The following is a 26,093-nucleotide window of genomic DNA, read 5'->3' as shown; positions in this document are numbered from 1 at the left end:
GATCTATGTAAGTAAATGCCATGCAAGTCCCAAAAAACGTCCGCTCCCCGGTTTATGTATTTGCGCCACTTCTTGCGGACGGCAATTCCAGAATTTCCTTCGTCCATCATGTATGTTCGATCATTGGTCACGCTAAATCAAGAATGAGACAGATATTTGGGGGTGGACAAGGGGAAAAAAGGAGGAAGGAGAGAGGAAAAAGACAAGGAGAAAACGTGAAGCTAAATCTCCCCCCAAGGTCTAAAACAGTATCGGAGAATCTCAAATTCATGATGGCTGCTCTGAGTCCACCGGTTCGTTAAATTTCTGCCGCGCCTCTTCTACCCACAGCTCCAACCGAAGTTCGCCGGCTTCGACACGTCGTACGGGTACTGTTTTGGCACGGCCATTTGAGACCCTGGGGGGCGGCTGCTGGGGCTCGCCGTTACGTATTTTAGAGACGGAATATGGTGCGGTGCATGATCGTAGATGCACCTTGCCCGGTTCCGCCACAATCCAAGTTTGTTCTTCCTTGGTGGTTCCCGCCGGTGGTAACGCATCTTCCCGCACTTCGATGCAGACCGTGAAACTAAACTCGTCATCGCGGGGCAGCGGGGTCAAGCGGGCACACGCGGAGGCAAGTCTCGCTAGACACGCCCGAAATTGTGCCTCGAGGTCGACGGATGTGGGTGCGGGGCCCCGGTCTGAGACAGGGGCACCTGGATTGGATGAATCTTCATTTCTGTCTTCAAATGTAGTGTTCACCTCTCCCGCAGGGGCACGAGGGAAGCCCGATAGATCGAATGCATATCGTTCGAGGGGCTGATTCGTGCGAAGAGACGAAATGATGATACTGACTGCAGTAATTGTGCCTTTTAAAATCTCCGTCCCGACTGCGATTGATGCATCATTGATGTAGTCACACACTTTCGGGTGACGGGATTGTCGGACGGGATAGTTGTATGCACGGACGGGGAGGAAGGTCGCGCGCGGGTAGACTGAGCGCAGGAAAAGTATTTGGTGAACGGAGACGGTGAGGAAGTTGGTGAAAGAAGCCGCTAGCGCTGACTGATTGGTGGGCAGCGATTTGGTAGCAGGGACCGGGGCGGAAAAGGTGGTCATGGTGGTGGTACTACTGCTCTCACTGGCAATCGGCATTGCCGTCGAAGGATTCGGAGTCGCTTCCACGATGAGGTTGGTCTTGACGAAGTCTCGAAGAATCTGAATGGTGTTCCACCCTGAAGCTAATCATCGCTCTGCTTTTCTAATCCATCGGTCAACGTCACGTCCGATTTAAATTTCCAGTGTGTTTAATGGTTTGATGTTTTGAGGTCGATCAAGATTTTTAGGGTTCCCCGTTACTCCAGCGAACACGGGCGAGTCAAGAAGATCCGCGAGATTATATGGCTGAGGAGATCAGGGTGAGTAGAGCGACAAAAGGAAGCTCTTGGAGACGCGATATAAGAATGGAATTTGTGTGGGGGGAAAGGAAGGAAGTGGGTTGGTGGAGGAGGGGGCTGTTTGTGTTGGAAAGGAAATCCGTAACATACACTTGGGTGGACAAAACGACAAGTAGAAGCAAGCCTCAAAGCATGAGGGAGATTGGTTGTAGAAATTTCCGAGCGACAATCTCAAGTGCAAGAGAGTGATCACTTTTTCTTATACTTTAGATCCCTTTGAGAGAGGGGAGTTCGAGGAGGGGTGTTTAAAGCGAATGGGAAGGAGGGGAAGTTCTGAGAGACGGAAACCCTCGAGAGGAATGGTTTTGATAAGAAAAAAAAGGGACTTGGGGCACAAGTAGGGAGGTCAGGAGAAATAAAAGAGATTATAGAGATGAATCGACGATGGGACGTACCTCACTCACTCATCGAGGGGAAAAGCAGAAGAAAGGCGGATTAAGGTAGGTTGATAAAAGGTCACGGTTCCCCGTCACGTGGTTGCGTCATGGGTTAGGTGCAGAACCTCAATTTATTTCCTTTTCTTTCTTTTTTTAAAAGTTTTATTTGTATATTGGAGATAGTTGTATCTCGTCTTTCTCTTCTCTATCTGAATTATCATATTATGTAGGAGTTTTTTGTATAGAATGAATACTTGTGTGTGGAATTATATGTGTGACTAAGTAATTTGACAAGGAAAGGGAAAAAAGCAATGAAGAAAAGTAAAAATACAGTACCTAGGTCTGTATTCATACAACTTTTGTAAAGAACTTTTGGAAACAAAAAGGCACACAGTTTTTTTGCCTCTTTTTTCTTCCCCACTGCGAAGTGGAATGAAGAGGGGCGATCATCGCAGCCAAGCGAAAAAAGGGTATCACATTGGGCCGAAGTAATATAGGAAATAACTAAAGGAAACATGGGATGGGATTATGAAAGAAAAGAGTACCATGGGAATACCAAACTATAGCCAAGAGGAATTCGGCCTTAATTCATTGTATGTACGGGTACCTTATGTACCTTAAATCGATGCTCTTTGGTTCGAACATATCATAATGAAAATACTATTAGATGCATTATACGGAGTATGTACAACTTAAACAATAATGAACATTTGGAATTATAACAATAGAGCAAGCATATAATTATACGTATTTTACCCGGTATAACATACTACATCATACGGTACCTATCCACTCTCTCCAGTACACTGTTACCGATGATCTTCCTACACTGACGGCAGTGGCGGTCATCGAACAAGGGTACGATTTCCCGGGGAGAATGTCATTGTGCTCCGTACGGTCGATGTGGGAGTCATGCAGGTCCTGCGGCGTATGAGGTCTTTATGTAGTACTGGATTATCAATACCTTCCATTCGTTTCTACTCGGGCATTCTTTATAAAAATTCTAGCAAGTCTAGTTGCTTTAATTGATTTAGTTTGTTTAGTTCCTTCAATCAAGAGGGGTAGCACACAAAGTACAAGGTACTGACAGGACTATACTCTAAACAGTTATACAATATCTTTGAACTCCTTATTTATCCGGCATTCTCGATTCTCGTCTGGTAATATTATTTCCCGAAATACCTGTGGGACGGTGTAACCGCCACGCAATATAAGCTATACTTAGACTTACGTCGATGAATTAAATTTGTCTCTACAGTATGCATCGTAAAAAAAAGTCTATTATTGTGCCCCAAAAAAGTCACGATGCCACCAAGTCCATTCGGTGGAACTTCCATCGCCTCCGAAAGATCACGACCCAATAGGATCTACCGAAAAGATCAGGATTTGGATCTCAAATGAAGCTCGAGCCAGTTTATTTCGGACAGCCCCATGTAGCCTTCTTGCGTTTGGTGGAAATCTCGAAAGGGCAAACGGTAAAACCCTAACTAAATTCTACGGATCTCCAACGGGCTACTATCACTCGATGTTGGATCGGATTCCGCGGGGTTCTGATTCCTAGAATTTTTGGAAATTAGACTATCTCGGTGATCTCAAGACCGTGTACAATATACGACGTCCATTGGAGATGCCATGGATTTAGGCTTGTAGTCTGAATAAGGGATCAAGCTGCAAATACCAGATCTTATGTCAATCTCTGTTCGACGTGCTCTAAAATTTCCCTAAGATGACAAGAGCGAAACAATCCCAAAACGTGGCGTGGAATTTAGCCTTTATAGATAAATTTTCTGTTTTTTCCCACACCATCCATCCTTTTTTAAAAAATTTTCCTGCTTTATCCCTAACAGACCCTGTAGCTTGGCTGCGCAGATCGGAGTGATCGTCCGCTTCCAGGACGAATCAGTCGTGTCTGAATTTATAGGCTAACTTTGGAAACGAGGTGTGTACTTCCGATTCGAGTGGTTATGGATAATGTGGGATGGGGTTCATGGATGAGTTTGAGAAATTATTTGGCGAAAGCTACATGCATCAATAATAACCAAACCTTTGAGTAGAGATGAAAGTATATGTACATATGTACAGATGTAGTCTTCAGCAACGCTATATTTCTTCGCATGGTCAGGGTTTTCTTGCTGCTATGACAGAGCACTCCGTACCTAACTACATTGTGTGTAGGTAATTGGGTATGCATGTATTGGTACCCGTGAGTCGCGGGCAAAAGCTTACATACATAAAGTATACCATTTTTTCAATATCATCGAGTTAATCAATTACAAAAATCAAAACGCATCAGCAAACAAGATACAAATGTTCTTCAATTGTAGTAGAAAATAGACTCGAAAGTAATCAGTCACCGCCTCTGAACTGCCCCTCCTCCGCGTCTCCTTATCTACTTCGGCGCGCAAACAAATTAGATTATTACTCGCGAATGGGACGAGCCTCCAGCCCATCTTTCGTCTCTCCTTGTTTTACTCAACTAGGTCAAAACTTCCAATCCTAACGGATCACGTCGTTATTCACCATCGCCATGGAGCAAGCACTCCTGTCGCTCCTGGCAGACACCCAGTCAGCCAAGGCCGATACCAGAAAAGGCGCAGAATTGCAGCTGAACAACTTATACGCTCATGAATCCTTCCCAATCTCCCTCACATCAATTGCCTCGCACGAGTCAGTCCCAGTCAACCTGCGCCAATCCGCCCTTTCCGTGCTGCGTACCTTCATTGCCGCCTCCTGGTCCCCCGTCCTCGACGAATTTAAGGGCCAGATCCTCATCAACGACGCGAACAAAGCAAACGTTCGCCAGGCGCTACTGTTGCTTGCGACAAGTGATACCCCTGAGCGTAAGGTAAAGAATTCTGCCAGCTATGCTGTCAGCAAGATCGCCAGTGCCGACTTCCCAGACGATTGGCCCGAGCTGCTCCCTTCGCTGCTGCACATTATCAACGACTCCTCTAGTACCGACGGTCAATTGCACGGCGGACTTAAGGTTTTGCTGGATCTTGTCGACACGGGCTTCAGCGAGGAGCAATTTTTCAATGTCGCCCGCGATCTCGTCTCGTCCCTTTTCGCCGTCGCTACCGCTGAGTCTAGGCGGCCAATCCTGCGCGCTCTGGCTGTCGCAGTTTTCCGCTCTTGCTTCGATACCCTGGAAATGGTCCTGGAACAACACAAGACGGCTATCAAACAGTTTATGGATGAGGTGCTTAGCGGATGGTCGCCCTTCTTTGATGCCACCCTGAAGGCACCACTACCGCAACCACCCACCGAGGAGGAGGCGCACAAACAAGGAGATATTGCCTCTCAATGGCGAGGAATTGTGGGATTAAAAGTCCAAGTCGTCAAGGTAACTTCGAACTGGTGATTTGCTGTTTAAGCTTTCATTGACATGATCATTTTCCAGACTCTTATGAAAATCCGCAACGTGTTCCCTGCTTTGTTGACAGCACAGAGCTCGCTTTTCTTCTCAACTGTCTGGGCCGAACTTAACAACGCGCTGCCCATTTACCAAAACTTTTATATTCAGGATGAGAGACAAGGTCGTTTGGAGGATGGAGATGGGCTTCCCCACTCCCTCGATTACCTGGTTTTGGAAGAGCTTGACTTAATTCAAGCCTTGTTGAAGGCTCCTCCGGTAAAGGCAGAGCTACAGCAGCAACTGCAAAATGCAGGTGCTGCTGCCAGCACGTCCGGCTGGCTTCCGGAAATTATGAAGCTAGCTAGTTCATACGCCCAGATTACAACCGAAGAGGAGGGTCTATGGGAAATTGACGTGAATCTTTTCCTTTCGGAAGAAACTTCTGTCACAGCCAATTACACCCCTCGTACTTGCAGCGGCGATCTGGTCATCAAGACCGGCGAATGGTTGAAGGGCACAGCAGCCGAGGGTCTCCTGAGTTACATGGACACCCTCTTCTCAGATACATCCGTCTCGTGAGTTCTTTCTTGTCTTCTAGGGAAAACTCTACTAATGAAATATACAGATGGAAACCTCGGGAAGCTGCTCTTTACATTTTGAACAATATGCTTCGCGACTTTGGGGAAGTTGACCAAGAGATCTCCCCAGAGCTGGCATCCCGGTTCACCCAGTTCGTGCAGTATGCTACCCAGCAAGAACAAGAACTCTTGCGTGCTCGAGGCTACCTTGTTGCCGGTGCTTTGTCCAAGGTTGCTGGTGAAACATTTCAGCACACTACATCATCTTATCTCGAGGCTACTCTAAAGGCAATTGCCGAGGATCCCGCGGAAGTAGTCCAAGTGGCCTGCATTCGGGTGCTGCAAGACTTGATGCCCTCTCTGCCGACTGGCCTTGCTCGCCCCTTCCAACCCGCAGTGATCGCAGCCATCTCAGAATTCATCTCCACACACGACCTCCGTGAACAGACTGAATCCGACGACCTCAAGGTCACATTGGCCGAAACCCTCCGGGATACCATTATGGCCGACTCGAGTGTGGTCCTCTCATCTACTGCTATTGATGTGCTATTTAGCATCGCTAGCAGCGGCGCTGAAAACTTCCAGTTAACGTTGACTGTCACCGAGGCATTTGAAGACATTGTGGATCAGATCACTGACCTCGGCCCCGATTCTTACATGCGCCTCTGCGAAAAGGTGCTGCCATCTTTGATGGGTGCAATCGATGTTGGAAACCTGACAGACGAAAATGATCTGACGAATTTCGCGGCTGATCTCCTACGCGCTTTGGCCGAACGTAGCCCCGAGCCGATGCCCGCTGGATTCGTGGAAACCGTGATGCCTAAGTTGAACCGACTGCTGATGGAATCTGATGAGGCTGAGTTGATTCGTCCCGCCACAGAGGCCGTGCGACACATGCTTTCTCACGACTTCGCCCAGTTCATTGTCTGGCGGGATCCCCAGTCCGGCAAGGAGGCCCTCGAAGTTGTGTTGATTATAATCGCCCGGCTGCTAGGCCCGGCTGTTGACGACAATGCAGCCACTGAGGTCGGGCAGCTGGCAGCCGAGTTAGTCGAGAAGGCCGGCTCGGAGCGCCTTGGTCCTTACCTACCCCAACTCCTCCAAGCCGTGGCCCAGCGGCTGGCGACAGCCCAACAAGCCCAATTCATCCAGAGTCTCATTCTTGTTTTCGCCCGACTCACACTTGTCAGTGCACGCGAGGTCGTCGACTTCTTGGCCCAAGTCAACCTCGGCGGCCAGAGCGGACTCGACGTCGTCTTGAGCAAGTGGCTCGAAAACTCAGTTAACTTTGCCGGCTACGACGAGATCAAGCAAAACATCTTCGCCCTCGCACGTCTGTACGAGCTTGCCGATCCCCGCGTTGCGGAAGTTCCCGTCAAAGGGGACCTCATCATTCAAGATACCGGCCGAATCAAGACCCGGTCACAAGCCCGCAAGAACCCAGACCAATTCACGACTGTGCCAGCGCCATTGAAGATCGTCAAGGTCCTTGTCGAAGAGCTCGGTGCCTCATCAGGGAACAAGGAGATTGACGCGGCGACTGCGGCTCTGGACGACGCCGATAGTGACGATGGTGATGACGACTGGGAAGACGTACCGGGACAAATTCTGGACCTCGGCCTCGGAGCTACGAAACAGGAGCTAATGGGTTGGGGCGAGGGCGGCTCCGAGAGCGTCTTTGGTGTCCGTCGCCGCGACGATGAAACACAGGGTTTCCTGGCGGACTTTTTCCGACAGGCCTCGACCCAGGTCGGATTCCAGGAATTGTACGCAGCCCTGACTCCTGATGAGCAGGCTAAGCTGCAAAGTCTTTAATTGTAGACTGCTAAAAGGTTCCCGTCCCATTTGCCCCTCCGCTGGCCTTCAGGGCTAGGCTCGGGTTTATTAATTTATGCATGGATGCCACTAAAAAATACTACTCTACCTAGTGTTTTATGGGAAACTCCGAACCCGAATGGTGTCATCTCAACTTGTAAACTAGTGTAAGTTCTTATCTCTTCGTTAAGAAACCTTGGAATAAACCGGGATATACCTTGAACCACCCAAAAGTACGAGTCAAGACACCCCTGTCTCTGCAGCCAACATGACTTCTATGTGGGGACTGGACCGAGTAGCTGGGTCGAAGGCGTTCCTCTTGGTTTTCGTTTTTTCTATTCTTTTTCTCTTTTTTACTGTACAATATTGTACTCCGTACGTATGTATTCCCTTATTCTCTGCTCTCTTATACCTGGGTATGTACAATATATCTACATATGCCCATGTATATATTCTACATCTGTTCTGGGTCCCTTATTTACAAAGGAAAAGAACCCCCCTATCAATAACCAAGACCCCTAAACTGCATAGAATCGAGATCATACGTGTCAACTAAAGGCTAAAGCAAACCCCCAAAGCAAATCCCGGGCCAGACCGATTGGGAAAAATAAGTGTACCAGGCTCTCGGATTCTTTTTTCTTCTTTTTTTGCTTCTTTTTTTCCTCTTCTTTTTTTACTGCGGGGAGACATAGGTACGGGAACCACCCTCCTGGTAAAACGATCGGTATCCTCTCTCCCGGGTTTCTCTTACGTCCCCAACCATGTTACCAAATCCAAATGAACGGATTCAAGTCGATGTAAGTTTGTCTTTGAATCATTTAATTTACTATTCTCTATTCTCTCTATATTCTTTATTATCCACTTTCTAACACCATCTAGACAAGTGACGACGACTCTCTGTTCGATACTCAATCCCTAGTAGGTTCGAACCTCTCCTTCGCCTCCTCCGTCCGCGACTACAACTATGAAAATGGCCGCCGCTATCACGCCTACCGAAACGGCCAATACCCTTTTCCAAATGACGAGGAAGAACAAGACCGCCTTGCCCTTATGCACCACCTCTTCAAGCTCCTGACCGGCGGGGACCTTCTCCGCGCCCCAATAAGAGATTCTAAACCACGCCGCGTCCTTGACATCGGCACAGGAACAGGTGAATGGGCTATCGAAATGGCCGAGGACTACCCGTATGCCGATATCATCGGTACAGATCTCAGTCCTATCCAGCCGAACTGGGCGCCTCCTAATTGTCGCTTCTTTATCGATGACGCCGAGAGTGATTGGACTTTCTCGCCCCATGAAAAGTTCGATTATATCCATGCCAGGAGTATGGGTGGTGGTATTGGGGATTGGTCTAAGTTGCTGAAGCAGGCTTATCAGCATCTCAAGCCTGGTGGTTGGTTTGAGGCACAAGAGTTCGAGGCTTTGGTGCTCTCCGACGATGGGACCCATGAGCATGCGACTTCCATTCTGGGCTGGCAGGATTTATTGAACCAGGCTAGCACGAAGTTCGGGAAGCCTATGAATGTCGCCCCGAGACTTACGCAGTGGATGGAGAATCAGGGCTTTGCCAATGTCACAGACGATATTTACAAGGTCCGTGAACTCGATCTGGCGTGATTTTCTCGGGCTTCCTTATACTGATTATCCCAGTGTCCGGTCGGTGGCTGGCCCAAGAACCGCCGCCTAAAAGAAATCGGTCGCGTCGGCAAAGTCACCATTCTGGAAGTCGTTGAGCCATACACGCTGGCACTGTTCACCCGCGTCCTTGGCTTCTCATACCAAGACGCCCAGGAGTACATGGATAAGGTGCGTGCCGAGTTGATGAGCAACTCGCACCACCTCTACGTCCACTTCCACTTCATCTACGGACAAAAACCATTCGACTCCGACACGCGCTGAGACCGCACCGTAACGAACGTAACGATATCCAACCTAACTCACACGACACAGCTTATGGCTTGATGACTTTCATTTGCATTGCATTGCATTAATGTATAAATATTTCCGTACTTGTTTTCTATCATATGCACATGGACAACGTGATGGGTGGGATGATCTGGATCTGGACGGTTCCACTTGATCGACCAGCGATATTGACCCGCGACCCGGGTATCATCAACATCCCATTAGAGATCCAGCTCTGGATCTAGTAGCTGTCACCACCCATTCCCAATCCCAAAACCTGACATATCCCTGATACTGCCTCTTCGGGCGTCGGGCTCGTCCGCACCACTTGGATCACTTGAGCAACCTGATGCTCATCGCAGCTGCCGATTGTCTCTAGCAGTGCTTGCAGAACTGCCTTTTTGCCTTCCCCTTTCCATGAGCTGGGGATGGAATTCATGATTGATGGCGAGAGGCGGTCGGAGTTGGAACTGGCACGGCTTGAAGTATCGCCTGCCAAAGTTGGTACAGGTACATCTGCATAGGGGTTTATGTTTGCATTGGTATTGGCGAAGGTGTTGATAGATAGATATTGAGACGTATAGGGCTGAATCGGAAATTGGCTTTGGCCTGCACTCCCGTATACACCTGCCCATTGATTCTCCTCATTTGATATTGAAAGTTCATTGAAATGTGTTGGAGTTGGCGTTGGTAGTGGCGCCGGGTATTTGGTGTTCTGGGGATAGTATGGGAGAGGTTTGCCGTCGAGCGGCATTGTGCTGTCGTATACTGGGTGCATGCCTAAAATCGCATCACTGGTTGGTCCCTGGACTGGTACTTGCTTCGCGACCGTACTGGACATGTCCCCAAGGACCATGCTTCCATAGCCGGGCATTATCGCATCATCTGGTTTCACCAGGAGTCAGCAAACACACCCCTGCAGAGTAGATAGATAGGGGAACAAACGTCCAAAAGCGACCGCATCATTACTTGACCGATCGAACTCCGCAACCTGCGGCGCATACCCCGTCGGTACAAGATAAGCTGAGACCGATACCGATACTGACGCCGACGCCGGCGCAGGAGCAGAAGCAGGAGCAGAAGCAGAAGCCGACCGCGAGGAAACTGACCTCGCCCCTAGCTCACAAGGGCTACCCGTACTATCAGGACTCGTAACAGTTACCGAGTTCGTCATGGTAGTCGTAGACGAGGACGGCGAACTCCCACGCCAGCTCCCTTCCGTCTCAAGTCCAGTCGAATATTGACCGTCATTTCCTCTCCCGCCCCGTCTGGAGCTTGACTCCGCAGACACAGACGCAGGCGCATAAGGATGTTGTCGCCAGCTCTTAGTTTGGGAGGGTTCGCGGGGCTGATTCAAGCGTCCCCGCAGCTGGGCGACTTCGCGGCGAAGACGTTCAATGATGTCCGCCTGACTGATATGGGCGCGATCTTCGGCGGTCGCTGTATAGCTGCATTCTGCTTCCAAGCCGCGGATGATACAGGCATGGCAAGGAATCGAGCGGTCGCACTGGAAGCCGTTAGGAATTGTGGGTTTTTTGTTTTGACGCGAGTAAGGTACAAAAGGCGGAGACGGAATGCACGGGGATTTAAATTACCTTCACTTTGCGCTCGCGACACTTGAGACACGATTGCTGTGGGCGAATTTTTGTTTTTGAATCAGGCATGACGACGGCCGTTGAGAGTACAGCCTTGGGAGGTTAGGATCAGGATCTTCCCTCTAAGAACCGTTGAATGGGGTCATCTCAAAAGTCCGGTTTTTCGCATCCCGGTTCTTCATGCAGGTTCAGCTGTGCCACATAGATCTGTGCGGGGATGTTTTTCTCTTTTTTTCTCTCGAAGGGGCGGAAAAAGGCTGAAAGGGAAATGTGATTGATCCGTCTTAGTTCCCATCCCTCCGAGCCAAGCTTTGCGGCTTTTCCATTGGATGACCCTTCGGAGTCGCCGTGTCGAAGATCACCTCCACTTGCAGATCGATCGCTTCAATCCCGTATACTATTGTATACACTATGCTATCTCTGTTGGAGCTTATCTTTGGGCTTTACGCGACTTAAAATAGGCCTAACAGGCTTCGCATGATGGTAATGTCGCATTGCTTGCTAATTTCCCCGCCTCGCTTGCATATCCTAATGGCACGATGAGACCTTGGTGCGGGGAATCCTCGCGGGATGAAGCAAACAAAAGTCCTGAATTAGCATAAAGCTGCCCGTCATGCTGTGCATTGCATGCCAGCCAACGCCAAGCCCAAGTCTTAATCCAAGCCCAAGTCCAAGCAAATCACCTCCTTTCCCGTCTCGTCTGCTCGAACTACGTACCATACCATGAGAGCTTCTTCGCACACCTGGGAAATCCCAGCAAAGATGGCCCTTCTAATGTTCCCAATGCTGCCTGTCCAAGCATCAGTAGAGAGCCCGGGTCTCCTCCCAACACCACCAATGGGCTTCAACAACTGGTCGCGTTTCCAATGCGAGCTAAACGAGACGCTCTTCACCGAAACAGCGCAATCAATGCTAACCCGTGGCCTCCGCGACGTAGGCTACAATCGTCTCAACCTGGACGACTGTTGGATGCGCTACGATCGCGCTGCCGACGGCTCGCTACAGTGGAATACCACCAAGTTCCCGCATGGCATTCCCTGGCTTGCCAGCTATGCGACCGAGCACGGCTTCCACCTGGGTATCTATGAAGACGCTGGCAACGAGACTTGTGGCGGCTACCCGGGCTCCTACGGGCACGAAAAGCAGGACGCCGAGACCTTCGCTAGCTGGGGCATCGACTACCTCAAGCTGGACGGGTGTAATGTCTGGGCTGAGGAGGGCCGCTCCTTGCGAGAGGAGTACCGGCTCCGCTACGGAGAATGGCACGATGTTTTGAGTGCTATGCCGCAACCTCTGATATTCTCCGAGTCTGCACCGGCTTACTTCGCGGACAATGCTTCCGACTGGGCTGTGGTCATGGATTGGATCCCAGAGTATGGCGAGCTGGCGCGCCACTCGACTGATGTGCTTGTCTATGTCGGCGAGGGAAGTGCTTGGGATAGTATTATGAATAATTACGATTATAATACCCTTCTCGTGCGCTACCAGAAACCGGGCTATTACAATGATCCGGATTTCTTGATCCCTGATCACCCGGGTCTGACACAGACAGAGAAGAAATCCCACTTCGCGCTCTGGGCATCCTTCTCCGCGCCGCTGATTATCAGTGCTTATATTCCGGATCTGTCAGATGAGGACATTGCCTTCCTTAGCAACAAGGCTCTCATCGCGGTGAACCAGGATCCACTGGCTCAGCAAGCCGCCTTGGTTAGTCGCGACGGCACCTTCGACGTTCTGTCCCGCTCTCTAGTAAACGGGGATAGACTGCTGACCGTGCTAAACCGCGGGGCTGTCACAGCCAAGACGACTATCTCCCTCGCGAGACTTGGGCTATCCCAGTCCAACTGCCAATATCAAGCTCGGGATCTTGTTACTGGGAAGGTTTCGACTGCACATGGTGCTATCGAGATCCAGCTCGACTCTCATGCTACCAGTGTTCACCGCATCGCGCTGCCTAAACGTTGCTCTACTACTACTCCCACAGGCATGGTCTTCCATACTCCGTCTGGTCTCTGCATGACCGCTTCTTCTGGAAATACTGTTACCTTTGAAGCGTGCAAGGCATCTGATTCTCAGGTCTGGAGTGTGGCTGCTAAGGGTGGTAGCAAGCTGGAGTTGAGCCCTTTGTCGGATAACTCGGTATGTCTTACTGCTCAAAAGGGTGCGGTTTCTCTTGCCAAATGCGGTGGCTCTGGAAATACCTGGCAGCATTTTATAACAGGTCATCTGAGCAATACGCGCGGTGGCTGCTTGACTGGAGAGTCAGGCAAAGGCGCTGTTCAGGCTTGTGTGGTTGATAATGCCGCACAAATCTTTGGGTTGCCCAGTGGTGTCAAGCTTGCTGATGGAGCGCCTAGGTGGTTTTCCTAACCTGTAGTGCCGCGAGGGTGTTTCTATACCTATAGATCATCACATCTATTGGCTAGATAGATACATAGATAGCACTTATAGCTTGGAATGAAATGTGCAAAGTCTACATATGTACACCCGTTCCTATACATACCCCGAAACCAAGCAATAATTAGATACAAGCAATGAATCTTCCCCAGATTACATTGAACTCTTCAACTCCATCTATCCCTGCAACGAAAAGCCAACTCCCTCCCCAGTTCCCATCTCAACAAGATTAGCCCTCATCTTCTCAGCCCTCTCCCCAATCCCAAAAGCAGCATCCTCCCGATGAACCCAGGCCCCAACCCCATGCTGCAAAACCGCCGTAGCCCTAACTTTCTTCTTCTCCTCATCCCCCTCCCCACCCTCAGCCTTCAACCCAATACTCCCATGCAGCGTCAATCTCGTCTCCTCTCCACCCTCACTCTTCCCCTTATAAACTCCGCGGTGCAAGATATTACTATTGTAAAACACCGCATCACCAGGCTGCAACTCCACAACCAACTGACCAGGCAAAAAAGCAGCATACGGATCCGCCTCGCGCTCAGTCTGTGTGCGTGCCCGCGCATGCGTACCCGGAACAACAATCAGCGACGCATCAGGACACAGGGCAAGATTGTATTGGCAGTGCGACTGGCGACCACCGGGCGCCTTAGCCGCCAGCTGCGCGACTTCTTCCTCCGCCGTAGCATGCTCGGAGATGTCATCCCTGTGCCAGCGGAGTTCGAAATCCTTCGTCTCTGGCGCAACGAGCAAATTGAAAAGTTCCATAACAAGCGGCTCGGCGTCCGCGGAACCGGATACGCCCATTAGTTCTTCTGCGACGGCTAGGATTGATGGGGAGAAGTAGCACTGCGCAAAACTGTCCCGGCCTGGCATTTCTGGGTGCAGCAGGTGCTGGACGCCCCAGATTCCGCCCTCAGAGGCGGGCGGTGGGGTCGTTGGCCATGGGGGGAATTGTTTCGGGACGGTGCGGAAGTGTGGCCAGGTGCCGGCTCTTGTGAGTGTGGTTGCTTTTGTGGCGATTTCACGGTAGTGCGTTACCTCGGATGGGGTGAGGAGGTTGCGGACTACGACGAAGCCATCCCGTTGGAGGGCCTCTAGGTGGGACATCTTGAGTGTGGTAAGAGAGATAGATAATTAAGAATTCAGGATTTAAGATTGATAGATCTAAATATCTTTAGTTAGGATTGTTAGCTTTAAATATCTAGAGTTAATATGCGGGGTTGTGAATACGACGGTGTTAATGTCGCATTCACATCTCCATACTAACTAATTAGCTGTCTTACCATGACTAATGGCCTACCCGCCCGTTGGTCATGGTAATACGGCTACCAATGTATTTATGTACTTGTTTTCCTCTGCCACTTTTTGGCCTTCCATTACCGTTTTAGTGCTAGGGCCTTGCCGCTTTTTGCTCACTGGGTCCGAGCTGGGCCTAAGGGTGAGCAGCCTGAGTAAAATACATCAATAAAGCGCAACACGCTAGTTCTATCACTAGCGGCGGCGATGCATTTGATCAAGCGAGCAAAAGTGCCTACGAGTCAGATTCATATCTTGGATGTTCACGATAGCTCTGGCGGAGACGTGCTATTTCTGGTGATAGCATAAAAGAATATATTATCAATTCGGGCGCTTAGCCCTACCTTCACGAGGATTTTGTCGAAGAGCTGCGCTCGATTTTTCCTACCTAAACCACAAAGCCCTTGTAAGCTTTAAGGAAATTCTGCTCAAGAACACAAACAAAAGTACGAGAGATAATAGGAAAATATTCTTACAGTGAAGCTTGTGGGAGAAAGTCAAGTCAACTGTTACATACATTGGCTGTAGATCGAACAAAAGACACCACTTGATTATCGTCACGCTTATGGGAGGAAGGAAAAGATTGGCTCTCAAAGAATAAATGATAGGGTATAGGTTTTGGAAAAATCGGAATTGACGTCGAGCAATGATTTTTTGCGAGAAATGGATTCCAGGGTGAATTATAAGGACATGTTTCTGGAAGATAGTGGGAAAGTAGACTCGTTTAACATAAGATAGTGTCAATGGCGGCGTTGTGAACTTAAGTATCAAGATGTCTTGATCACGCCAAAGGGTAACGGAAAATAGTGAAGATCTCAACATGATACCTGGGGTAGAGCAATCACATCCGCTTGGAAGCCCAAATTTTCCGCAACAACAAATAGGCGACAGCAATTCTCTATGAGACTATCGATACGTGTTTGTGGCTTGAGACTTTGCACAAAAAAATTAACAATGATAAACATTGAGCCTTGCAGATATGTAGACAACAGACAGGTCAAATGCCTTGAAAGTGCACACAGACATCCTCCTCTCCATTACGGGCCTTCAAACAATGATTCAAGGATTGACTGGTGCTACGATGTTCGAGGACTTAAGAGGGCTTTATAGGGTCCCTAATTTGAGATGAGCGCTTCGCATACTCGCTTCGACGTTCCAGCTCGGGGAGGATGTGCGGCTAATTAAAGGCGGTGGCGAAAAGAGGAGCAGAATTGCCGCGGAGATAAGGATAGCAGCGGATCCCAGAGCGATTTCGATAGAGACCATCGTGAAGCTGGAAGCTGTATAGTGGTGTCCTAGTTCTATTTTGGTGCCCAGGGATCTCTCTCCCATTGGAATAAGAACGATTCACAAGCTGATGCTTCACTCTACTGATGGCTCTGGAGTCGCGGCAGACCATGCCGATGTCAAACCCGCATGATCCGGAAGCCATCGATATGCGCCTCGGCGATCATGATCAACAGGAGGAGCTTCAACCCTTCCTTGTTAGCGAAGAAGCCAATCAACAACAGCAGCTTCCTCTGCGGTTTTTAAGGCGACTTTCACGAACGTGGCGCGAGGCACAAGCGATGATTACTTCTGAGCACGGCGTTGGCATCTTCAAGTGCAGCCTTGCGTACCTCCTCGCATCCCTGGCGGTTTTCATACCGTTTGTTGGAAAGCTTCTAGGTCAGCAAAATGGGAAACATCTGGTAGCAACCATCACCATTTACTTCCACCCAGCGAGATCGCAGGGTAGCATGTACAAGGCGCTGATATGCGCCTTCGTCGCATTCCTTTTTGCGACATTTCTGTCCTTGGCGAGTATGTGGGTGACCATCACCTTTCATAGAAAGCATGACTTGATTGAGATAGGGCATGCAGTGGTGCTGGTCGTCTTCGTCATGGGTGGTTTCGGATTTATTGGATGGATCAAACAGAGATTACAAGACCCGCTCGTTAATGTCGCATGCTCTTTGGCTTCTTTGGCCTCGATTCTGGTCATTACGAAAGAAGGTGCTGTACAAGCAGGTGACCTTTCCTTCACAAAAATTTCCCAGATACTCAGGATGCTGCTTCTGGGGATTGGTGTTTCAACGGCCGTTTCTTTGTCAATAATACCCGTATCTGCCCGGAAAAAGTTTCGCCGGGAAATCTCTACTTCGACGGGTACAATATCAATGATGTTGATGAGTATTACGGAGAGTTTTCTCCGCGGTACAGACCGTGGACTCAAGACAGCCGACTTTGCCCACATGTCTGCGCAACACGACAAACTGATTGGTCAGTTGAACAACTTACTAGGCGAGACAAAATTTGAGCACTACGCGGCTGGGACGAAGCGAGAGCGTTTCCTGGAGAAAAGCCTTGTGTGTTCCATGCAAGATATTACCCACAGTCTAGGGAGCCTACGCAGCGTGGTGGCTTTGCAGTCCGAACTACTTGCACAGACGAAACACACAGAAACGTCGCAGCTCCCAAAAACGTTAGGCCACTTCTCCAATCTTGCCCTATCCGAAACTTCGAGGCTAGCTAGCGAGTCGCCCGTTGTCGCGCGGATAGATACACAAAATATCGATAATGAATCTTCAGCTTTGATTTCACAGGCCGCACAGCAATCCTCTTCAATCCTGTCTCCTGCTGAAATTATTGAGCAACTAAAGTCTCGCCTCGGGACGTCCATTGTAGGTGCAATCAAATATTCCAGCCGTACCCAGACTTCTCGCTTACAGATGCTTGGTAGCTATCGCTTGCCATTACCCTAAAATTGACATTCGAAGAAGTTTCTTCAGGACCTGCGCCCGATTATCGTTTTTCAATAAGCGAAGGAGTGATGTCCCGCATCGATGAAGCAATAGACCTATACCGAGAAACTCGGCTTACTGTCTTTCATTCGCTTCGGCGTGATTGGCTGATGATTTGTCCGGCTCAGTTGTACAAGGCCAGCCTTGAGGAAATTTTCGCTAGTTGCGAGTATTTTTCTGTCGGCTTGCTCGAGCTGAGCGAGCAGCTACGAAAGCTGCTATTGGTGTTGGAGGAACTGCAGGTTGAGATTGACGAAAGACCCACCGGAAAGTCGTGGAAGTGGCTGCGTCTTTCGTGGTGGCAGGCTCGTCGGGAACAAGTCACACAAGCTTTAGATGAAGGTAAGTAAACGTGGCTAGACATATAGGTGTTCAAGGATGGTGTCATTAACTGACTCTCATCAGCGCCTTCGTCAGAACACCACCGTGCTGGTGTCAACATTGGAACCTCTTCACGAACGCCCAATACCAGTGATCAAACTCTAGACCTACATCAAGCGTGGACACGTCAAAAACGTATTAACAATGATCCTGTGAGGCTGTTTGATTTCCTACGAAAGGACGAGATCAAGTTTGCTCTGAAAGTAGGTATTGGAGCGGCGCTCTATGCCCTACCTTCCTTCATATCTGTGACAAGACCACTTTATCTATCGTGGAGGGGAGAATGGGGCCTTATCTCGTACATGTTGGTGTGCTCCATGACCATTGGTGCATCAAACACCACTGGATTTGCTCGCTTCCTCGGTACATGTCTCGGGGGCCTTTGCTCGATCGGTGCTTGGTACCTTGCAGGAAGCGATGCTCTCAAGCTCGTGTTGATTGGCTTTGTCATGGCCATCGGGCCCTTCTACGTGATTCTCGTCAAAGGGCAAGGGCCCATGGGCCGATTCATCCTACTCACCTACAATCTTTCTGTACTTTACGCTTTCTCACACTCACAAGTCGATATTAATGACCCAAATGACGAAGCTGAACATCTGGATATCACCTCGATCGTTGTCCGCCGAGTAGTCTCCGTCATTTCCGGAAACATTTGGGGCATCATCATTACGCGAGGCATATGGCCCATCCGCGCACGAACAAAACTAGACGAATCCCTGCAATCGCTTTGGCTCAAGCTGGCTCTGATTTGGGAATCGGACCCATTGAATACCATATTAAGGGGAGACGCACAAATGCCTGTTCTTTACATGCACCCTCACGAAAAGGCCAAGGTTGAACACATCCTCTCTCAGCTTGAGCCAATGCAAACGTCTGCGCGCTCTGAATTCGAATTTGGATATCAATTTCCAGATGCTGGCTACAGCAACTTAATCCGCCGGACGAGAGACATTGTGGACAACATTCATTCTATGGACTTGGTATTATCTGGTCTCGCTACACCTTCAGAAGGGCAGGTTTCACTTTTGCGGCATACTGCCACTGCTAGACAGAAAATGTCTGAGTGCATCGGTAATCTGCTTACCAGTAAGTTTCAATCTCAAAATGCTCAATTTCCCCGCCTTCAGTTCAAAGAGCATATGACGATTACTCTTTGCTAACACACGACGATGACTGCAGCTGTAGCTTCAGTTTTAGAGCTTGGACATACGTTCGGCGATTCTTCTCACAATTTTGATCAGCTCCATGACGAGCTTCTGGTACAGATTTCTCGATATCGTCAAGATAAAAGATTGTCTTGCGCGACGGATGATGAAGACTATGTCTTGCTCTACGCTTACAGTAAGTTCGCAGAAAAGGGGTTTGCCCAAGCCTCTTCGAAACCTTCAGGTCTACTGTTTACTGACAAAGGATAGTCACTATCAGCCGCCAGTTGTCAAATGAGGTGGTTCAAATCACTAAGGAGATGGGTCGCATCTTCCCGGCCTCGGATGGAGATCTAATTGGTACCATTAGAGTTTGATCAAAGCGACCACATGCGATGTTCCCTATTTGAATGCAAGGGCTTTCTTTCTTCTTTTTCACTTTCGGGTTCTTCAAGTCGGCGGTACTCATGATTGAGAGATTCCACCTTATCCTCCAATGGATTCCGTTCTTAAAGTGACATTCCTCGGTAATGTGCCTGAGCACAGTGGTCAACTAAATCCCCGGCCAACTTTATTACATTACTGTCTACAGACTATCGTCAACAACAGTTCTACTAGAAAGCATCACATCTTACTCACCACCAGATAGTTTGCCGTCAAAATATACGATGTCAAGAAGAAGGCAGCATAAAGGCTGTCAATTCCAGAGAGTGTTTAGGTCTGATCCCTCTTAATATCTGCTATTTTAAGAAGCGAAATGGTATCAGTCAACACTTCTATGCGTCCTCGCATAGCCTAATTAGGTTGTTTATGGATTTGCGGTTTCTCTGTAGCCTAGGTGCTCAATAGATGGCTCTGAGTGGTCTAAGTAATCAGTGAGCGATTAGTGAGCATTCAATCAGACTCACTGAGCGTTGATTGGACCTCACTGGTTGATCACGTGACTGATACGAGTCCGGACTGAAAGTTACTCGGGGAGCCTGACTGAGCGCCCTGATAAAAGCGGCGGCAGAAGAAATCAAGTACGTATGGCTAGTTACCTAAGTAAGTAACTAAGTGGACTCAGTACCTGTAAGAAAACCACATGTTTACCACGTTTTATGTGTGTTTGGTACACAATACTACCGTGGATCAGATACCACCTCATACCTCTTGACTATAAACTATTACCTATGTGTATATATATATTCGGCACCAATTAATCTCCGTGATCTTGGTGCCTATTCTCATATGTATTGTGGTTCTATAAGAGACAAATGTAAGAAAAGTTCAGCCGAATAACAAACTGACACAGATGTCATCTCAAAATAGTTTTGGAACGTCATTGGGATCATCGTGCCAAGAGCCAAGAGGGCTGAGTCGCTGCCACAGCTCAATATTCTTACTTCTATTTTTGTTCATCTTTGAACTCTTGTTTTCTCTCTTATTTACTATAGCTTCTATTTGAAAACACTAACAGACTTTTGTTTTTCCCTGTCCAAGTGACATTGATACGCAAATCCGAAACCCCCACCATGCCCCTCCTCCACGCGGGCTCCGCTCTGCTGGTACTGCTTCTGATACTCCCACAAGTGCATGCCTTTGGAGCTGGAAATATCGCATCTATTTCTGCAGTTGAAGGGAAGAACTGGCGACATGGTGATATTGAAGATGTTCTCAAAACCCTGGCTTTTATTCATGGTCACAAATGGACCTCCACTATGATCAAGCGCGTATATTTCGGCAACTGGTTGCGCGATTAGTGAGTTTCTTCTCGGACAATGCATATGCAAAAGTAATAGGCGCATTCTAACTAGTTCCACAGCTCACAGGCAATGGATGTTGGAACTCTCAAAAGTTTGCAGGCCGAGACTATCCGCATCCTAGTGTGGGTCCTTTCGTTCCTTAGCTTCGGCTATGCTACCGGTGAATTCGAGGTCACTTCCGAGCGTTTGGGAGTTTACCGCCCCGAAGAACATATTGAGTTAGTTTTCTCTCATTGTGATCTATTATGATGTGTTCTAGTATCCTAATTGCCTTTCAGTAACCCCAAGGATTATGCCGACAATGAAGATGCGCGTCAATATGACAAGCGTTTGCGGCCGCCTGTTCGCAGCATCGAGCTTGAGATTGACCCAAACACCGGTATGAAGAACTATATCGCCAACGAGCGGGGTGACTGGGCTACCAGTGCTGCCTATATCAAGTTCAGTTTGAGTCGTAGTATCCACTATGGACGAACATACACTCACGGCGGCTCAGGTAAAGGAAAAGAAGAGGATTTGTGCGAAGCCCTGCGTTGCTTGGGCCAGGGCTTGCATACCCTGGAGGATTTTGCCGCCCATACCAACTATGTTGAGCTAGCATTGCGCGAAATGGGCATGCATAATGTATTCCCGCACACCGGTACGAACACTCAAATCAATCTGCATGGACGCCCTGTCTTCCCCCTTGTGACGGGAACTTTTGGTATGGTCGATTTCTTCCACTCGGTGCTGGGAGAGGCCACAGATCACTTTACTCAGTCCGAGGTCAATGAGATGGATCTTGCACTCGGCGATGCCGAGACCAGCGCTCAGTCAAACAACTCCTTGAGTGCCTTGACTGGGCTTCTGGGCAAGATCCCGGGTACTAAAGACCTCGTCAGCGAGGCCGAAGGCCTAAAGAGGTCATCGGAAGCGCAGGAGATGGCGAACCGAAACCACGGTGCTGCGAGAGGCTACGCGGATTCTGCTTCCAATAGCCACGAAAGCAGCCGTGCTGGGCCTGGTTATTCTTCGGGTAGCACTTCGACGCCTAGCTCTGGATTTGATGGCATGCCTGACTTCAACCCCAAAGAGACAGTGGCTAAGATCTACCCCATTTTGGCTTTCCGGGACAAGGTCGTGCGCAAGTTGGACTCCATCATCGAAAAGATCCCAGGCCTAGAGGCCCTCGTTGAAAAGATCTCCGAGACTCTGACTGTTGTTATCATGTCTCTTCTTGCACCGTTCGTGCGCCCTCTTATCAAGGCTGCCTCCAAGTCCCTGCAAACTGGATCAGCTGGTGTGATCGATGCCTCTGGGAAACATCAGTATGAACCCTGGACTGACCCCCACTGTACCGATCCCACCCACTCGCTGCTTTCAAAAGATCACTTCGCAAACGTCTTGAATGAGCCAGCTGGACAAGTCGCCTCTGTAATCGTGGAGTATGTCGCTCCTCGTATCCTGTATGCCTGGCAACACCTCGATGCCTCTGAGAACGATGTTCTCGAAGACTGCCTGCAAGTTTTCCACCACCCAGCAGTGCGCAACATGCGCAACGACGCCCACCGTAAGATGTTCGAAGCCGTCGAGAAATGGGCCCATGGCCGCCCGGACCGTGGCGTGTCTTTGGACAGCATCCTCAGCTCCGAGGGAGTGAGAACCGGTCGCAATACCGGTGGTGTGAGCCACACTCACAGCGGCGGCCATGGTGGATTCGCGACATTGGGCGGTGCCTCTCATGGCCAAAAGCCAACACAAGGCCACGGCAGCAACCAGGGCCATTCATCAAGCGGTTTCTCCTCGTTCTTTTCCGGACAAAGCAGCAACAATAACCAACAATCCCAACACAGCAACTCTTCCGGCATGCCCTGGGACAAACTCTCCAGTCTCCCCATCCCAGGCATCTCAAACCTGAATAAACTCAACAAACTCTCAAACATGATTCCAGGTGGGCTAAGCCGCGACGTGGACTACGACGGAACCACACAACAGAACCATGCCGGGGAATATAGGCACGATCCTTCTCACTCGGGCCCACAAGCGTATGGCGGCGATCCCAACTTCCAGCAAGGCTTCCAGGGACACAGTTTCCAAGAGGGTCAGGGTAACTTCCAGCAGAACCCTCAGCAGGGACACTACTCTGGTCACCAAGAGCCGCACGGCGGTTACGGCGGTCAGCATTACGGTCACGACCATTCTCATGGACATGGCGGTTGGAATGGGCAAGGTGGATCCGGATATTGAAAATGAAATCACGAATCTTTTGTATTTTAGGGCTGGCTCGATGATTTTTTGGGGAGTTTGGGGCAAACGAAGATTGGGGTTGTTGGTTGCACTTTCTCGAAAGCACGTATCAAAATTGCTTTAAATTGAGTTGGTTGGAGCTTCTGACACGTTCGTTGATTCGGGTTGGTTTTCTCTGATGTTTTCCATTTATGATATATGAACGTGTTTATCGCAACATCCCTGAAAACAAATTACTTGCAGAAGATATGTTAGTAGATAGACCCCTTTCTGCGAGAAGCAAGCTAGAAGAATGGTTCAAATGATTTGGCAATCTGATCTTAACATTACAACCTATTGCTAATTGTATGAGTGATTTGGGCGTTATTTGATATCTGATATCCGTTCATAATGAGATGAGAACCATACACTCGGCATTGTTCAGTTCTTTTCGGCGTTGTTGGTGCCTCGGGATATTTCCGTGCACCATGCAGCTTCCCTGGCAAGGAATTTGCTTTGTAGGGCTTTGTTATGCCCCTAGCCATCAATACAGTGGTAATCCTGCTGGTTCAAATAACGGTTCCCAGGAAAGTGCTGGAAGTGGCGAAAACGGCCACAATTCCTTTGGTGTGGATGGTAGTGACGACTATAGTTATAACAATGGCAGTGACAACGTCAGTATTGCTTGTTACGGTAGTAATGTTACCGATTTTGCCAATGGCTTTTCTCCCGATCCTAACTGTGGCAGCGACACTAACGGCGGTCATAGGGGTCCTAACAGCACTAGATCTAGCGAACAACGATACCATCTGTGCAAACTATGGCAGGATCAATTATAGGAACTATGCCAGCTGTGCTAATTTTATCCAGTTGGCCAACCAATTCCCCCTTAGTTACGACAGTCTTGTTGGTACTACCGGCCTTACCAGTAATTTCAGTTTGAGTCCCCAGCATCGTTCTCCGAGTCGGTCCCCTCCCCGTTACGGAAGCGTGTCTCCCCCTCCCTTAGACCACTACGGGTCTACTCCTGCTAACGTTCCAATTGCTCAGGATCAGTCACAACGAGAATACACAATCTCAAGTACAGTTACCTCCGCGTCCCCTCCCAGCAACGCGGGAAGCTCCTCTGATCTTGACCTAGATGACTTTGATCACCACTTGCAACAGATGCACTCCTCGTCCCAAGAAGGATCCTTACAAAGATCCGTGCGCTCTCTAGGCCCCCCGTCCCAGTCAAGCAGTCAACAAGGAAGTCACATGCATACATCATCCGATGCATCTGGCTCCAGACAAGGCTCATTTACATCGCAGAATGGGGAAGAGCAATGTAGCAACCTGCAGGGTGGAGCCCAGCTCCCGTTTCCTTCGTTATGATTTTAGATTGAATACAGTGTTTACGCAAGCAACTCTCCAATATTAGCATAATTTTAGTTTCTTGGTATTAGCGATTGGATGCATGAAGATACATGGCCTTGTTTTTGGCAGCTCATTAAGGCGAAAGTTTCCTATTTTTAGAAAGCTTCAAATTTGGTTAAGGTTAGCATATTATGAGGGTGTGAACACCGAAGAAGTTGCATTAGTGGTGCAGCTAAACAGCGTGCAGGAGCTATATATGGGTACGGAGGGCAAGAGAGCAAGTAGGACCGAAAGTTTAACGTGAAGTTCTGGTTTTGGGCTATGCGACCTTCTACGCCCAAGAATACATAAAGGCCTAGACAGTACATGAATTTGACTTGAAGTTATTCGTGAAGTTCTGCTCCTAAAATAAATATGGGCTATGTAGAGCGGTCGCCTGAAGCCATATGACGGGGACCAATAGCCATTGATCGACAATCGGTAGGTGAGACAAAGATTGACAATAAGACAATAAGCGTAGATATACGTTCTGTCAGATGTCTGCGACTGTTGAAGACCTTTTATGTTCATCTTTTGAGGCGTCTAACTTTATCTTCATTAAATAGAACATTTCGCATGAATTACCCTTTCAGGGACGCAAGGGTTCGTATAGGTTTCGGTTGAAACAACCTCGATGTAACTCTACGTCAACATTCAGCCACAGCCTCTATTTTGTCTCTCGTGTCATGTCTTAGCTATACTAGTTAGATAGTACGTGAACAACTATAAAACGACCAGCACTATCCGCTTGATCTCTAATATCTGCTCAATTTCAACTTCATTATCAAAGCAAGCAAACAAATCGGCAAAATGAAGGCTACTTCTATGATTGCTCTTATCCTTGCAGCTGCCACATCTACTCTTGCTGCACCCACCCCAGCTCTAAAGCCGCTAGAACTCACCAATCTCAACGCTGGCATCTACAGTGCATCTATGCCCACGACTGCCCTCTTCTCATTTGGCCTGAAAGACCCAAACACTAATACCGAAACTACATGCTCAGGCTATTGGTATGTTCGGATATTCCCCCATCTTTCCTATTGCCAGATATGTTGTCCGAGCGCAAAAGAATTTGAAAAAGGCTAATATTCTCGAAGGTCCATTGGCATGGCCGGAAATAAGAGCTATGACTGCTCCGATAAGGCATACCAGCTTCACCTCTTGAACGGAATCTATGATATCGAAAACTTCGATCTTGGAGTATCTCGCACCGACCGCTCTGTCACTGGACAGTCGACTGTCAAAGGAGAGGCGTGGAAATGCGAAAAGCAGCAATCCCCTCTAGAAGAGTGCAAGTGGGATGGTGTTTTCAAAATCGACGTGGCTGCTTGATCCGACTGAGTCCGGGTGCTATTGAAGTTGTTGGATATGATATTGTCGCTTGATTACATGCTAAGATTGGGTACAGGTTTCTCTTGTTAACTTTGTGTTCACTTTTGGGTATACCTTTAATGTACAATCTTTTTGGCTACTTTCTGTATAATTCAATTTCCATATGTCAGGACAAGCCCAATAATGCATTGACGGTAAACATAATCTTTTTCAATCCCGAAAAATAAATTCATAATACTCTGTACACAATATAGAAAAATAACGGAAGGAAATTCTTTGCAGTCTCAAATATATAAGCTTGGTTTATCAATGAGACATGTGGCGACCGCTAATAGAGGTTATGAATCCAT

The 26,093-nt window shown here is 48.7% G+C and overlaps 10 protein-coding genes across 10 annotated transcripts; 7 read left to right on the top strand and 3 right to left on the bottom strand.

Moving 5' to 3' along the window:
* Positions 1-267: 267 nt before the first annotated feature.
* On the bottom strand, positions 268-1,137 carry N7529_002482 (putative mitotic spindle checkpoint protein (Mad2B); the record flags this gene model as incomplete). The annotated part of the gene is made up of 1 exon (XM_057238010.1): positions 268-1,137. The coding sequence occupies one exon, from the start codon at positions 1,135-1,137 to the stop codon at positions 268-270; it is 870 nt and encodes a 289-aa protein (XP_057100621.1).
* A 3,206-nt stretch (positions 1,138-4,343) lies between these two features.
* On the top strand, positions 4,344-7,564 carry N7529_002481 (uncharacterized protein; the record flags this gene model as incomplete). Its single annotated transcript, XM_057238009.1, has 3 exons — positions 4,344-5,159; positions 5,217-5,746; positions 5,797-7,564. 3 exons carry the CDS (start codon positions 4,344-4,346, stop codon positions 7,562-7,564), a joined length of 3,114 nt encoding a protein of 1,037 aa, XP_057100620.1.
* A 761-nt stretch (positions 7,565-8,325) lies between these two features.
* Positions 8,326-9,463, top strand: N7529_002480 (class I SAM-dependent methyltransferase; the record flags this gene model as incomplete). The annotated part of the gene is made up of 3 exons (XM_057238008.1): positions 8,326-8,361; positions 8,444-9,157; positions 9,215-9,463. The coding sequence occupies 3 exons, from the start codon at positions 8,326-8,328 to the stop codon at positions 9,461-9,463; spliced, it is 999 nt and encodes a 332-aa protein (XP_057100619.1).
* A 247-nt stretch (positions 9,464-9,710) lies between these two features.
* On the bottom strand, positions 9,711-11,133 carry N7529_002479 (Zn(II)2Cys6 transcription factor domain-containing protein; the record flags this gene model as incomplete). The annotated part of the gene is made up of 3 exons (XM_057238007.1): positions 9,711-10,354; positions 10,415-10,976; positions 11,065-11,133. The coding sequence occupies 3 exons, from the start codon at positions 11,131-11,133 to the stop codon at positions 9,711-9,713; spliced, it is 1,275 nt and encodes a 424-aa protein (XP_057100618.1).
* A 654-nt stretch (positions 11,134-11,787) lies between these two features.
* On the top strand, positions 11,788-13,434 carry aglA (putative alpha-galactosidase; the record flags this gene model as incomplete). Its single annotated transcript, XM_057238006.1, has 1 exon — positions 11,788-13,434. One exon carries the CDS (start codon positions 11,788-11,790, stop codon positions 13,432-13,434), a length of 1,647 nt encoding a protein of 548 aa, XP_057100617.1.
* Positions 13,435-13,638: 204 nt separating this feature from the next.
* Positions 13,639-14,568, bottom strand: N7529_002477 (phytanoyl-CoA dioxygenase family protein; the record flags this gene model as incomplete). Its single annotated transcript, XM_057238005.1, has 1 exon — positions 13,639-14,568. One exon carries the CDS (start codon positions 14,566-14,568, stop codon positions 13,639-13,641), a length of 930 nt encoding a protein of 309 aa, XP_057100616.1.
* A 1,562-nt stretch (positions 14,569-16,130) lies between these two features.
* N7529_002476 (FUSC family protein) lies at positions 16,131-19,443 on the top strand (the record flags this gene model as incomplete). The annotated part of the gene is made up of 5 exons (XM_057238004.1): positions 16,131-17,420; positions 17,480-17,882; positions 17,946-19,007; positions 19,101-19,262; positions 19,337-19,443. 5 exons carry the CDS (start codon positions 16,131-16,133, stop codon positions 19,441-19,443), a joined length of 3,024 nt encoding a protein of 1,007 aa, XP_057100615.1.
* Positions 19,444-20,580: 1,137 nt separating this feature from the next.
* Positions 20,581-23,037, top strand: N7529_002475 (Het-C domain-containing protein; the record flags this gene model as incomplete). The annotated part of the gene is made up of 3 exons (XM_057238003.1): positions 20,581-20,807; positions 20,871-21,029; positions 21,090-23,037. The coding sequence occupies 3 exons, from the start codon at positions 20,581-20,583 to the stop codon at positions 23,035-23,037; spliced, it is 2,334 nt and encodes a 777-aa protein (XP_057100614.1).
* Positions 23,038-23,504: 467 nt separating this feature from the next.
* On the top strand, positions 23,505-24,390 carry N7529_002474 (uncharacterized protein; the record flags this gene model as incomplete). Its single annotated transcript, XM_057238002.1, has 2 exons — positions 23,505-23,690; positions 23,887-24,390. 2 exons carry the CDS (start codon positions 23,505-23,507, stop codon positions 24,388-24,390), a joined length of 690 nt encoding a protein of 229 aa, XP_057100613.1.
* An 831-nt stretch (positions 24,391-25,221) lies between these two features.
* On the top strand, positions 25,222-25,743 carry N7529_002473 (uncharacterized protein; the record flags this gene model as incomplete). Its single annotated transcript, XM_057238001.1, has 2 exons — positions 25,222-25,421; positions 25,509-25,743. 2 exons carry the CDS (start codon positions 25,222-25,224, stop codon positions 25,741-25,743), a joined length of 435 nt encoding a protein of 144 aa, XP_057100612.1.
* Between the last annotated feature and the right edge of the window lie 350 nt (positions 25,744-26,093).

The sequence above is a fragment of the Penicillium soppii genome (genome assembly GCF_028829465.1).
Source record: "Penicillium soppii strain IBT 18220 chromosome Unknown utg000003l, whole genome shotgun sequence".
In the NCBI taxonomy this organism is placed as follows: domain Eukaryota; kingdom Fungi; phylum Ascomycota; class Eurotiomycetes; order Eurotiales; family Aspergillaceae; genus Penicillium; species Penicillium soppii.
Note: the sequence above shows the minus strand (reverse complement) of the source record. Positions and strands in the feature narration are given on the sequence as shown.